The 12,860-nt window shown below is 35.2% G+C and overlaps 1 protein-coding gene across 1 annotated transcript; it reads left to right on the top strand.

The window, feature by feature from the left end:
* Positions 1 to 425: 425 nt before the first annotated feature.
* On the top strand, positions 426 to 2,952 carry LOC145807322 (uncharacterized). Its single transcript, XM_082905302.1, has 6 exons — positions 426 to 966; positions 1,474 to 1,653; positions 1,746 to 1,826; positions 1,934 to 2,097; positions 2,598 to 2,744; positions 2,842 to 2,952. The coding sequence occupies exons 1-6, from the start codon at positions 426 to 428 to the stop codon at positions 2,950 to 2,952; spliced, it is 1,224 nt and encodes a 407-aa protein (XP_082761428.1).
* The last annotated feature ends 9,908 nt before the right edge of the window (positions 2,953 to 12,860 follow it).

Raw genomic sequence — 12,860 nt, 5'->3', positions numbered from 1 at the left:
ATTACGTTCTAGCCAATATGTTATGCTACTTCAAAATTAGAAAAGATAATTTTAAAAATTTTAATAGTAAAACTTGGCATCTTATTAGATAAGTAGAATAAAAAATTATAAAAATCATAAACAAAGAATAATATTTTATTTTATTTTATTTTTTTTAACAGTGACATCTATATAAATTTTATGTCATGACAATCTCAAAAAATCTTACCTTTTATATTTGTTCTCAATTTTTTAGATTTGTTGGAGAATGGTGAACATGAGGGTTGTAGCAAAGATATGAGGGAGTTTCCCAAAGATAAAACACTATGTCTTGGCATGGAATTTCATTCAGAGGAAGTCACATATCAATTCTATAATGAATATGGAAGGATTATTGGGTTTGACATTAGAAAAATTACCATAGCAAAAGTACAAAAGATGGTGCTATGATTAACAGGAAGTTTGTTTGCTGTAAGGAGGGAGAAAAAGAAAAAGATAAATGGTACATGATTGTAAATCACCCTAAACATGATACAAGAACAAAGTGTAATGCATTTATGTATGTATCTTTGGATCAAGACTTGTCGAAGTGGATAGTGAAAAAGTTTGATGACAATCACAACCATCATTTGCATTTCCTCACACATTTGATACCATCTCAAAGAAAGTTACGTCAGGCTCAGGCTTTGAATGTTGATATAACTGATGACACTGGTATCTCTCTTAAAGCATCACATGATCTCATTAGTGCCTTAGCAGGGGGAAAAGAAAATTTGGGATTCAGGAGAGAAGACCCAAAAAGCTACTTGCGTGGAAAAAGAGAACGAAATTTGCAATACGGAGAAGCTGGGAGTATGTTAAGATATTTTCAGCAACAAGCAACTGAAAATCCATATTTTTACTATGCAATTCAATTGGATGTGGATGAGATGATTACTAATATTTTTTGGGCTGACCATGAGATGATTACAGATTATGAACTTTTTGGTGATGCCGTATTATTCGACACAACATTTCGCACAAATAAAGAGTATCGACCACTAGCTTTATTTACTGGCTTTAACCACTTTAGAAAGACAATGATTTTTGGTGCCTCATGATTATATGATGAAACTATAGCTTCATTTGAGTGGTTATTTGAAACCTTCTTGCATGCAAGGTCAGAGAAAAAGCGTACCAGTTTTTTCACAGACCAAGATCAGGCAATTACTAAGGCAATATCTGAAGTCATGCCTAAGATTTTCCATGGATTATGCACTTTTCACCTAATGCAAAATGCTTTGAAGCATTTAGGGTACTTGTATAAAAGTGGTTCAAAATTTGGTAGTGATTTCAAAGCTTGTATTTTTGGATGTGAGGATGAACACGAGTTAATTGAAGCTTAGGATTCGTTGATTGATAAATACAACTTGTATGAGAATGTGTGGATGAAGAAGACTTGGGAAAAAAGAGAGCAATGGGTGCACGTATACATGAAATAATTGTTCACTGCAGGAATGCGAAGCACCCAACGTAGAGAAAGCTTGAACGTAGCATTAAAGAGGTATTTGCAAGCTGATCATAATATTGTTCAATTTTTTACCTACTTCAATCGGATTGTTGTAGATAAGCGGTACGAAGAAGTAAAAGCTATATATAATTCTAGACAACAATTGGTGAGAATGAAATTGAAAGGTCTCCAATTTTCAACCAAGTTGCGAAATTGTACACCCCTCCTATCTTTGACTTATTTCATAATGAGTTGGACATGTCTCTTTCTTGTCAAGTGAAGCAATGCCATGAGTTAAAAGGAGAAGTTCGGTACATGATTAGCTTGTATGGTGATGATAGAGAGTATATTGTGGAGGGTAATATTGAAGTAATGAGTTAGGAGGAGAAAAAATTGGTCAAAAAATTCATTGCACTTGTCAGAAGTTTGAAAACATTGGAATTTTACGTGGTCATGCAATTAAAGCACTTGATAGAATGAATGTTATGGAAATTCCTAAGAGGTACATATTAAGTCGATGGAGATTAGATGCCAAGAGTGGTGAAATTAAGGGAGGAAATGTTGAAGTGGATGAGAATGATCCCAAGTTAGAGATATCAGCACGTTACAGGGATCTTTGTCCTAGGATGGTAAAGCTAGCAACTTAAGCATCTGTGTATAAGCCTGCTTATCAATTGGTTGATGAAGGGATTAAGGAACTGTGTACAAAAGTGAATAAAATGATGGTATCGTTTGATGATTTTGGTGATTGTGGTAGTGGAAGCAACATTGATATGAGTTCTAATCCTAACTTTGCACGAGTTAAAGGCTTAAAAAAAAAAAAGGTGGATAGAAGGGTGGGCGTAGATTAAAACCTTGGCATGAGAAGACTAATAAGAGGACAAAAATTATTTCACAACCTACCGGCCTTAGTAAGGTATTGTTCACCTAATTGATTCTAATTTTTGCTTTCTTTTTGACTCATGCAATGTATTGATAAATGTTATAATTTGTTAAGAAAATTGACCAATTAAACAACACGTTAGTTGTTCAAAGTTCCTCTTTATGCCGCTCACAGGTTAGATTTTATTTTTTATATTTAAATTTTTTATAATAGTATATTTACTTCTAATAGTATTTTATGAATTAGGATGTTAGGATGCCCTGTTGGCCACAATTGACGAATTATGGTCACAATTTTTTGAAGCTTGACGATACTAACATTGCGTGCTCATCAAGTTACCCACAGTCTACCCTTTTATCTTCACAACTATCAGTTAATCCACAAACTTCTCAGGTATGCAATTTAAGTTTGTCATGTAGTTTGTTTTTAATAAAAAAAATAAATTGATTCCAATACATTCTCTCACACTTATTCATTTTTATTTTTTTAGGGGATGTCATTTGATGAAGGAGAGCTCAATCCCACGAGGGGCGAGTCATTCTTAGATAATGAAACTTTTTTAAAATTTTGTAGTTATTCACAACCTCCCCCACAGAATTGAAATGTAGTATTTTTGTTTTATTTTTTATCGTAATTCTTAGATAATGGTTTTTTTTTTTTTTTTTTTTGAGACATATTTTGAATATTTCAAATGGGTTTTATAGAATTTTGTTTGAGCTTTGGAATTTTTTTTAGTGTTGTTTTGGATGGACATATTTTAGTTTTTGGCATAACTTGATAATTATTAGTTTTTAATTATTGATTTGATGAATTATATTGTTTATTCTTGAAGTAGTCATTTTGTAGTCATTTTGCTTCTTGTTTAGATGAATAAGTGCAAATATATATCGAATTGAGTGGCATTATCAATTCATAAAAAATATAAATTAAATTAAATGGACATTATTTATTCTCTCACTATGAAATTAAGAACCTCAAAATAAAGTGAGATGATGACATCCACCTAGTTAGATTTATATACGTATAGTTTTTTTTCTTTTCTTTTTTTTTTTATGACACTGCACTTGGGTATACATTTGAATAATATAATAAATAATAGATGTGTCCTCCCTAATAAGGAGGACACAAAGTGGCGCAGTGGTAAGAGTCTCGCACCTGTTGGAGTTGTCAAGGGATCAAACCCTTATACCTTTGGAATTTTTTGAAATAACCTTGGAGCGTAATAGAAAAGAAGTTTATTTGGGCAAAATTTTTTTGAAATAACCTTGGAGCATAATAGAAAACAAGTTTATTTGGGAAAAAATGTTTGTTCTTTGTGCTCAATAGAAAACAAGCTTATTTGGGCAAAAACGTTTTCAATTTTTTAGACTTGGAAAGTGTTTTTTGAACTTGTATCTTACCAACCCCACTACCATTGTCACTACCCCTACCAACCACTACTCTACCACTATGCTACCAATTCAACAAAAATATTTTCGTGCTTAATGGAAAACAAGCTTATTTGGGCAAAAAATGTTTTCAGTTTTTTAAATGTGAAGATCATTTTTTAAACTTATATCTTACCAACCCCATTACCATTGTCACTACCCCTACCAACCACTACTCTACCACCGCCACTGTCTCCTTAGCAGTTCACTGGTTCTTCCTCACCTGCCACAAAAAGCTCGCATAGTTTCTCAACGCCTACGCAGATGGTGGCTCCTCCTTATTTGTTATCTTAAAGTACTCACCAACTATCTTTCAAAACAAAACAAATAAAATAAAATCAAAGGCGAACAACAACCCAACTTCAAATGATTAAGTTGACTAAATCATTTGTTCATCTTTCCTTCTAATAGAAGAGTGGACTAAAACACAGTCTCCATAGTTATGAGTTACCCTTTGCTTGCCGATAAGAAACTCCACATTTCCATCAAAGATTTGAACCCATCTTATATCTTTAACTAAACGATAATTTGTCTTATAGAGATCAAATCTCTCTCAATTGAAAACAATTTCAACCTTCAAGAGTTCATGTGACTAACAATTTCAACCTTCAAGAGTTCATGTGACTAACAAGTTTTAACTCAATACTCTACTAAGTACTACCACTGCTGCCGCTGCCGCTGCCGCCGCCGCCGCCACCACCTCATCACTACTACCATCGTTGCCATCAATGTGTCTGCACTCTCACTGCCTTCGCTTCTGCCACCACCACACCAAACATTGTTACTACCACAACTACTAGCACATCATTTTTAGTGTCGCAACCAAACAAACAAAACATTTTTTTTTTTACAAAATATTTTTTTAGGAAATATTTTCCACAACCTTTTTTCTCAAGAAAATATTTTTCTTAAAAACAAATGGAATGTGAGTGAATGTCTATAGATATTTATCTGATTTTGAGTTTTATTTCTTCTTCTTTCAAGAAGGTTCAGGCAAGGCAATCATGGGAAAGAATGGTTCTGAGAAGACGACCTTTGCGATGGTTAGTATGTTTCATGACATGAAAGCTTGATTTGATTTATTAAACTGATAATAATGTTTTGTTTTGTTTTATTTTGGGAGGTAAACTAATTATATCATAGTTTGATTATTACTTGCTATATTGTAAGTTTAATGATGTACGATAATCAAATCAATTGTTGGTAATACATTTGAGGATACCTTTTACAAACATACTTGATGATACGTGTCAGAGCATGAATGAAATCAATAGTCGATCGCATAACGTTCTGTCTATTAATAATTTTTTTCATTCATTGTGCGATCATATTTGGAAAACTAGTTATTACTATTATTATTATTTTGTTAAAATAATTAAAGAAATAAACGGAAAAGGTCAAATAATTATCAAATGTTTTACCAAATCTCTCACATGGGTGTGAGACCTATACAAACCTACATGTTTGTTGGGCTCACACCCATGTGAGAGGTTTCGTAAAACATTTGGTAGATTGTTTGGGGTCTCTAGCATTACTCTTAAAAGAAAGGAAAATGCTAAAGGTTGCAAATAAACTACCAAATGTTTTACAAAATCTCACACATGGGTGTGGGACCTACTTTGATGATATGAAATGATAAGTGTCAACTTTTGATTAATCACATCTTTAATTATGTAGATTTTATTTTATCATCCCATCATTAATAAAGATATAATTAAAAGGGATATTTACCAATAAATCCTATCTCACAAACAGTTTTACCGATTGGTCCTAAGGTTATTTCTATTGTTCTGATTAGTCCTATTAGTGGGGAAATATCTTACCAGTTGATCCTATTTCCTTTGTTTAGTAACATTGAGTGGTCAATTATACCCTTTCGTGTGTGTGTCACGTGACATACATCATTCCAAGGCAAAAAGCATAAAGCGCCTTAGTGTACTTTGTTGATGTGCGACACCCATTGTGTGTATCACATGACACTCCAAGGCAAAAAGCATAAAGAGCCTTTGAAAAATCTAGAAATCCGCTAGATATTGATTTGTGATTATGTATCAATTTTAAGCAACAAAACAATCCCAATCAAACAATCAAGACAAATCAATACAACGGTTTTAACGTGGAAAAACCACAATTGGAGCACCTCCGATTGTGATAAAAAAAAATCACGGGCAACAGCCATAAAACAATCCACTAAGAAGATATAAATGAATTACACAGGTATACTCTCAATTACCTAGCAAATCCACGCCTGAATTGAACCAACTCCTATGTGCCTCTTCCAACCCCGTCTTCACCTCGGAATTGTCTTGATGATGAGCCACTCTAGAATCCACCAAAGGTTCAGGCTCGAATTCCCCAGAATCTACTGAAGAACAACTCTCTCTTTTGTGTAGAATAAACAAACAAACCTTTGATGTATGCTTCTTAAACCATGAGTTGAATACTCAATGAAAACATCAAAGAAAACTAGCAAAATAGCCCCAGATATAAACCCTAGAACCCAAGAAGAAGATCTGGAGGGGTAATCTTAGATTTGGAGCAACTTGTCAATTTATAGAATCTGAAATCGCGAGGTCCGCTCGAGCGTGGGAATTGACGCTCGAGCGGGGACTCTATATGACGTGTTCCGCACTAGGGTGTACGCTCGAGCGGGGAAATGGACGCTCGAGCGTGAAAACACGGATCACAGTATATTTGCAGACTCACCAAACTTCTGAAACTTAGCATTCTCTACTTGAGTGGGGGAATGTCCGCTCGAGCGGACAGGCAAATTTGAATGCATTTTTGCATTTTGCTTCGAGGGCGCTGCCCCTCGATCCTGCGAGCTGACCGGGCAGCTCGACCCCGTCATAATCAGCGAAGTGGCAATCTTGAAAGCATTAACATCACAAACTTCTCTGCAAGGCTCGATTCGGGTTGGATTCGCATCTAATAAACTCATAGCCTCACTGAAATAAAACTGCGAAAACAAATACAACTGAAAAGAGTTTTGTCAAACGGGGTTGCTAAGAATAAAAACCTAACAATCTCCCCCTTTGGCAATGCCATGACAAAACACACCTAACAAATAAAATCCTAATCACCCTAACCCATTACAGCCAACAAACACAAACTTCTTTCTCAAGGTTATGATCTGCAAAACAACTATCAGTGCCACAATCTCCAAAACAACTATTAGTCCCACAAGAGTATATGAAAAAAACAATAAACATATGACAAGATTATCTTGAAGTATGAGATGAAAAACATGAATAGATGTGACTTGAAGATTTTAAGAACATGTAGCATGGATAGATGAAAACCAAGTCATATGCATCCGACACATGACATGAATACATCAAATCCTAAGACACATGAAAAAAAACTTTCTTCCCCTTTTTGTCACGAATTGACACAGGAAGCTCAATCAGCTAAAGCAAGATCATAAACCACACAAGCAATGATATAATAATGCAAATATCAGGAGCATGCAAGAAGGAAATAATAAGCAAATAGTGCATAGCAACATGCAAAACAACTATAGCCAATCTCCCTTACCTAACAAATCAAAGTGTTCATGCTAACAAACTCTTGTAAAGATAAACCAAACTCCCCCTCACTAAAAAACAATGAAGAAGAAGAAAACAACAAAAAATAATATGGTGGAGCAAGCAAGGAATTTCAGATTTTCACCTTGAAACACATAAGATTATCCAAGAAGCACAATTACTTGAAAAGACAATGTGCACAGCCTCTAGAAGATTCCTCATAAAAGAAAGTGATGCATTATGTGAAAAGCATAGATCCCATGATAAAAGTGTGTGTATGACTCTTGGAGTTCGACAAACACTAGATTCAAATCCTAGTAGTGATCAAATAGCTGAACCTCTGTCAAGAGAATCTAAGCACAACTACGGAAAGTCAAACCACTAGGAATCAAGGGGTATTTGGTGAGTAAAGGCGGAGGCTCCCCCTCAATCAATGAATCCTTTATTTTATTTTTTTTACATCTTTTTCTTTTCTTTCTTTTGTACATTTTTTTTTGTTTCTTTCTTTTGCACACTCATTGGCGGCTGACACGCTCAAGAGTATGGAAACCGAACCAGAGAAGCATGGATATAATAAGGATGGCCTGGTTGGTGACTCTGAGGTAGCCTTTTCCTCATGGCTGGACTACAAAGAATAAAGGGGAAAGCCGTGGAGTTGCAAAAAGATGGAAGGTGGTTAAGAGACTCAACATCACCCAAGATATGCTAGTATCGGTCAATTCCTCGAGAAAAACAAAAGATACCATGCCTGAAGTCCATAGAGAAAAAAGATCACTAAGGTGGAAGACTCCAATATTTGCTAATTCAAGAGTGTGTACAGAATGAGACATACTAATCAAAGAACACACACTTCGAAATGAGTAAAGACCACAGAAAGTACACATATATTAACATGTAATGGTTATTCTCATCAATTCCAATATGCGCCAAGGACATCTTAAAAAAAAATAAAATTCAAGCTTGCAAAACCATACTAAGAAAATCTTTTTGGATTTTTTTCTTTTTTCTTAACTAAAGCAAGACAAAAAACGAACATGCACACATTTTTTTTTTAAACAAAACACACAGAAAACGAACAAGCACACATTTTTTTTCTCATTAAAAAAAACACACAAAAATCCAAAAACTAAAGCAGATAAACAAATCAACACAGGTCAAGTTTTCTCACCCAAACCGCTTTAGTATGAACAAAGTTGTGAGAATTGCGATTTTTGGGTGGTTTCTTGACGTTGTGGTTCCCTTCCTTTTCAATGGGAACCCGTCTCGACTTGGTTTCCAACTTCCTATTTCTAGGTCTAGGCAAATACAAACTCGCCCCATGTTTGGTCTCAAGCATATCAAAATAGCAAGGTATATTATGACCCTTAACCTCCTTACGACCAATGAAGTGTCTCATTCCCCACGAGATGTTGGAATTTCTTCCATTTTTATGAGACACTCTCCTATGCAACTCATAACAATAAGGGCGAATATGACCATGCATACCACAATGATGACAAATAAAAACAGAGTGTACCTTCTTTTCTTTGGCCTTACCAACTCTAGGAAGTTTGAGAAGACCATCCTCATGTTGAATTTTTTGTTCTCCCTTTCCTTGAGTTCTTGTATTAGGAGATGTAGAAGCACTCTGTTTCTGCTCTTTCTTACCACCAAAGCCAATTCCACTCTTGTCAGAACAAATTTGTTGAGACCCAATGATATTGTCTAAAGTCTTTGATCCTTTGTTCCAAAGACCAATGGTAGTCATAGCACACTTGAGCTCTTCCTCTTTCATGATCATTAGTTCTTCCAAAGCAACTTGAGACATCTTGAGAGATTCAATCTTTTCTTCATACGCTGCATAGATTTGCTGTAGCTCATTCCTCTCTGTCTCACAAGTCAAGAGTTTTGCACAAAGAGCTTGTCGATCATTAGCTATCTTGATGACATTAATCCTAACCTCAGAAATCTCCTCCTTAAGTTTGACATTCTCACTTTCACATGCTTTGAGTTTCGTTGTGAGTTTGTCATTCAATTTGGATAAGTTAAAAGACTCCTTATACAACTTTTCATAAGCTTGCTCAAGCTCTTCATCATCAATCTCCGAGGATTCATCATCAATGGCATTCTCAACCGATCTCTTCGGATACTCTGATTGTCCGTCAGTTCCGAAAGCCGCCATGAAAGCAAGGAATTGTTTATGTCTCTCATCGCCTTGATCTTCATTGTCACTTTCATCTTCATCAGATTCTGATTCATCATCCCAAGTGATAGCGAGGGCTTTCTTCTTCTTCTTCAAACAAGTTTGGCATTTTGAAGCAAAGTGGCCAAATCCTTCGCATTCATAGCATTGGACTCTTTCAGAGTTCCCTTGTATCTTTCCTTTCTCCTTCTTGGCTATAGAATTAATTTTGAGTTTATCTTTGCCTTTAGATTTATGAGTCTGAGTAGATTCCAAAAGATTAGGATTTTTTTTCAAATTTTTTTTTTAAAATTGTTTAACAAAGGCAGCCGTAATCTTGAAATCTATCTCACAATCCTCATCAGAATCCTTTCCAACTCTATGAGCACTACTAAAAGCAGTAGCATCTTTTTGTTTCTTTTTGAAGTTCCTATGTACCTCATAAGTTTAGAGATTTCCAACCAAGTGATCCAGCTTGAGGTTGTCAACATCTTAAGCCTCCTCAATAGCGGTAACTTTTGGTTGGAACCGATCGGACAAGGATCTCAAAATTTTTCCCACAACTTTGGATTCTGGTATTTTTTTCACCTAAATTGAAGCTGGAATTTATAATGTCACTCAACTTCACATAAAATTAATCAAAGCTCTCACTATCTTTCATTGAAAGGTTTTCAAAACTAGATGTGAGCCTTTGAAGTTTTGAGCGTTTAACAGAAGGAGTGCCCTCATGAATAGTTTGCAAGATATCCCAAGCCTCGTTTGCGACTTCACAATTACAGATACGACTAAACTCTTCAGGTGTAACAGCTCAAAAAAGAGAATTGATAGCTTTACTATTCCAGCTACTATTTTGGTAATCAATTGTGTCCCACTTATCAATTGGTTTGAGAAAAGTTACTTCATCAACGGTAATTGTTGGTTCAGTCCACCCATACATGACAGATTGCCAAACTTTTTCATCAATAGATTTTAAAAATGATCTCATCCGAGCTTTCCAAAATGAATAATTGGATCCATCAAGTAGGGGTGGTCGAACCATAGAATTTTCCTCACGATTTGAATCCATTATCACAAATCAAACAAGATCTCGTTCTAAAAGTTTTTTTTTTTTAAAAAAAATTGAACAGCCCACTCTGATATCAATTGAAAAATCTAGAAATCCGCTAGATATTGATTTGTGATTATGTATCAATTTTAAGCAATAAAATAATCCCAATCAAACAATTAAGACAAATCGACACAACGATTTTAACATGGAAAAACCACAATTGGAGCACCTCCGATTGTGATAAAAAAACACGGGCAACAGCCATAAAGCAATCCAGTAAGAAGATATAAAGGAATTACGCAGGTATACCCTCAATTACCTAGCGAATCCACGCCCGAATTGAACCAACCCCTATGTGCCTCTTCCAACCCCGTCTTTACCTCAGAATTGTCTTGACGATGAGCCACTCTAGAATCCACCAAAGCTTCAGGCTCGAATTCCCCAGAATCTACTGAAGAACAACTCTCTCTTTTGTGTAGAATAAACAAACAAACCTTTGATGTATGCTTCTTAAACCATGAGTTAAATACTCAATGAAAACATCAAAGAAAACTAGCAAAATAGCCCCAGATATAAACCCTAGAACCCAAGAAGAAGATCTGGAGGCGTAATCCTAGATTTGGAGCAACTTGTCAATTTATAGAATCTGAAATCGCGAGGTCCGCTCGAGCGTGGGAATTGGCGCTCGAGCAGGGACTCTATATGATGTGTTCCGCACTAGGGTGTACACTCGAGTGGGGAAATGGACGCTCAAGCGTGAAAACGCGGATCACAGTATATTTGCAGACTCACCAAACTTCCAAAAGTCAGCATTCCCCGCTCGAGTGGGGGAATGTCCGCTCGAGCGAACAGGCAACTTTGAATTGCATTTTGCTTCAGGGGCGCTGCCCCGCGACCCCGCCAGCTGACCGGGCAACTCGACCCCTGTCATAATCAGCGAAGTGGCAATCTTGAAAGCATTAACATCACAAACTTCTCTGCAAGGCTCGATTCGGGTTGGATTCACATCTAATAAACTCATAGCCTCACTGAAATAAAACTGCGAAAATAAATACAACTGAAAGGAGTTTTGTCAAACGGGGTTGCCAAGAATAAAAATCTAACAGCCTTAGTGTACTTTGTTGATGTGTGACACCTATTGTGCGTGTCACGTGACATATTGTGTGTCACGTGACACACCCTCATAAAGAGCCTTGGTGTACTTTGTTGATGTGTGGCACCCATTGTGTGTGTCACGTGACATATTGTGTGTGTCACGTGACACACCCTCATAAAGAGCATGCATCTAATAACATCTAAACGAGGGCATTAAGGTCCCTCAAAATATCCAAGGACTAAACAGTTTATTAGAAAAAAATTGGAACCAATTGGTTCATATGTTTAACATTTGGGATTTATTGGTAAATCTCCCTAATTAAAAATGATGAAATCTCTAATTATGTAGATTTTCTATTTTTTTTTTTTAGAAAAAAAACTTAAATTTCTTGATTCAGTTTGATAAAATGAGCTAAAAAGGCATAATTTTTCAAAAAACATCTAATAAGTTACTTTTCAATTTTTTTTTTTTAAATAAAACTTTAGATTCCTCCCGACAAAACGGATCCAAAAAATAAAAAATTTCAACATAATTTATAAAAAAAATACTAAATGTAAAAAAAAATTAAAAAAAAAGGGATTTTTTTTTTTGGGCCAAGGCCAAGAGGTACAATCGCATAAGGTTTACGTCTATTAATAATTTTTTCATTCATTGTGCGGTTATATTTTGAAAGCTAGGTATTATTATTACAAAAATGCTCGGGAGCACTAAAAAGAGAGCACTAGGGGAAGTATTAATGAGTTGGCTCCCCCCATCATGTGATGGGTGTCTCTCTTGTTTTTTTTTTTTTTTTTTCAGTAATGATTTAGAGCTCTAAATAATGAGCTCTGAATCCACCACTAATGAGGCGGAAAATGAAAAAAAAAAAAAAAAACAAAGCACAACACACACTGCGGCAGTAGGTGGGACTCACTGTGGCATCATTAGTGGTAGCTCTAATTAGTGGTCCCAAGTATTATTGTTTTTTTTTTTTTTGACATTTCCACCTCATTAGAGCTATTAGTGCTCTATTATTTAGAACTCCCAATCACTTCTGTTACTATTATTATTATTATTTTGTTAAAATAATTAAAGAATTAAAAAGAAAATGTTGGAGATCTCTTATTAAATCCTTATGACTCTACTTTAATGATGTGAAATAATAGGTGTCAACTTTTGATTGATAACATCTTTAATTATGTAAATTTTATTTTATTATCACATCATTAATACAGATATAAATAAAAATTATGAAATTACTAATTATGTAG

The sequence above is a fragment of the Camellia sinensis genome, chromosome 14, assembly GCF_055761805.1.
Source record: "Camellia sinensis isolate YWXY chromosome 14, ASM5576180v1, whole genome shotgun sequence".
NCBI lineage: Eukaryota > Viridiplantae > Streptophyta > Magnoliopsida > Ericales > Theaceae > Camellia > Camellia sinensis.
The sequence above is the reverse complement of the archived record's forward strand: the minus strand, read 5'-3'. Positions and strand labels throughout refer to the sequence as shown.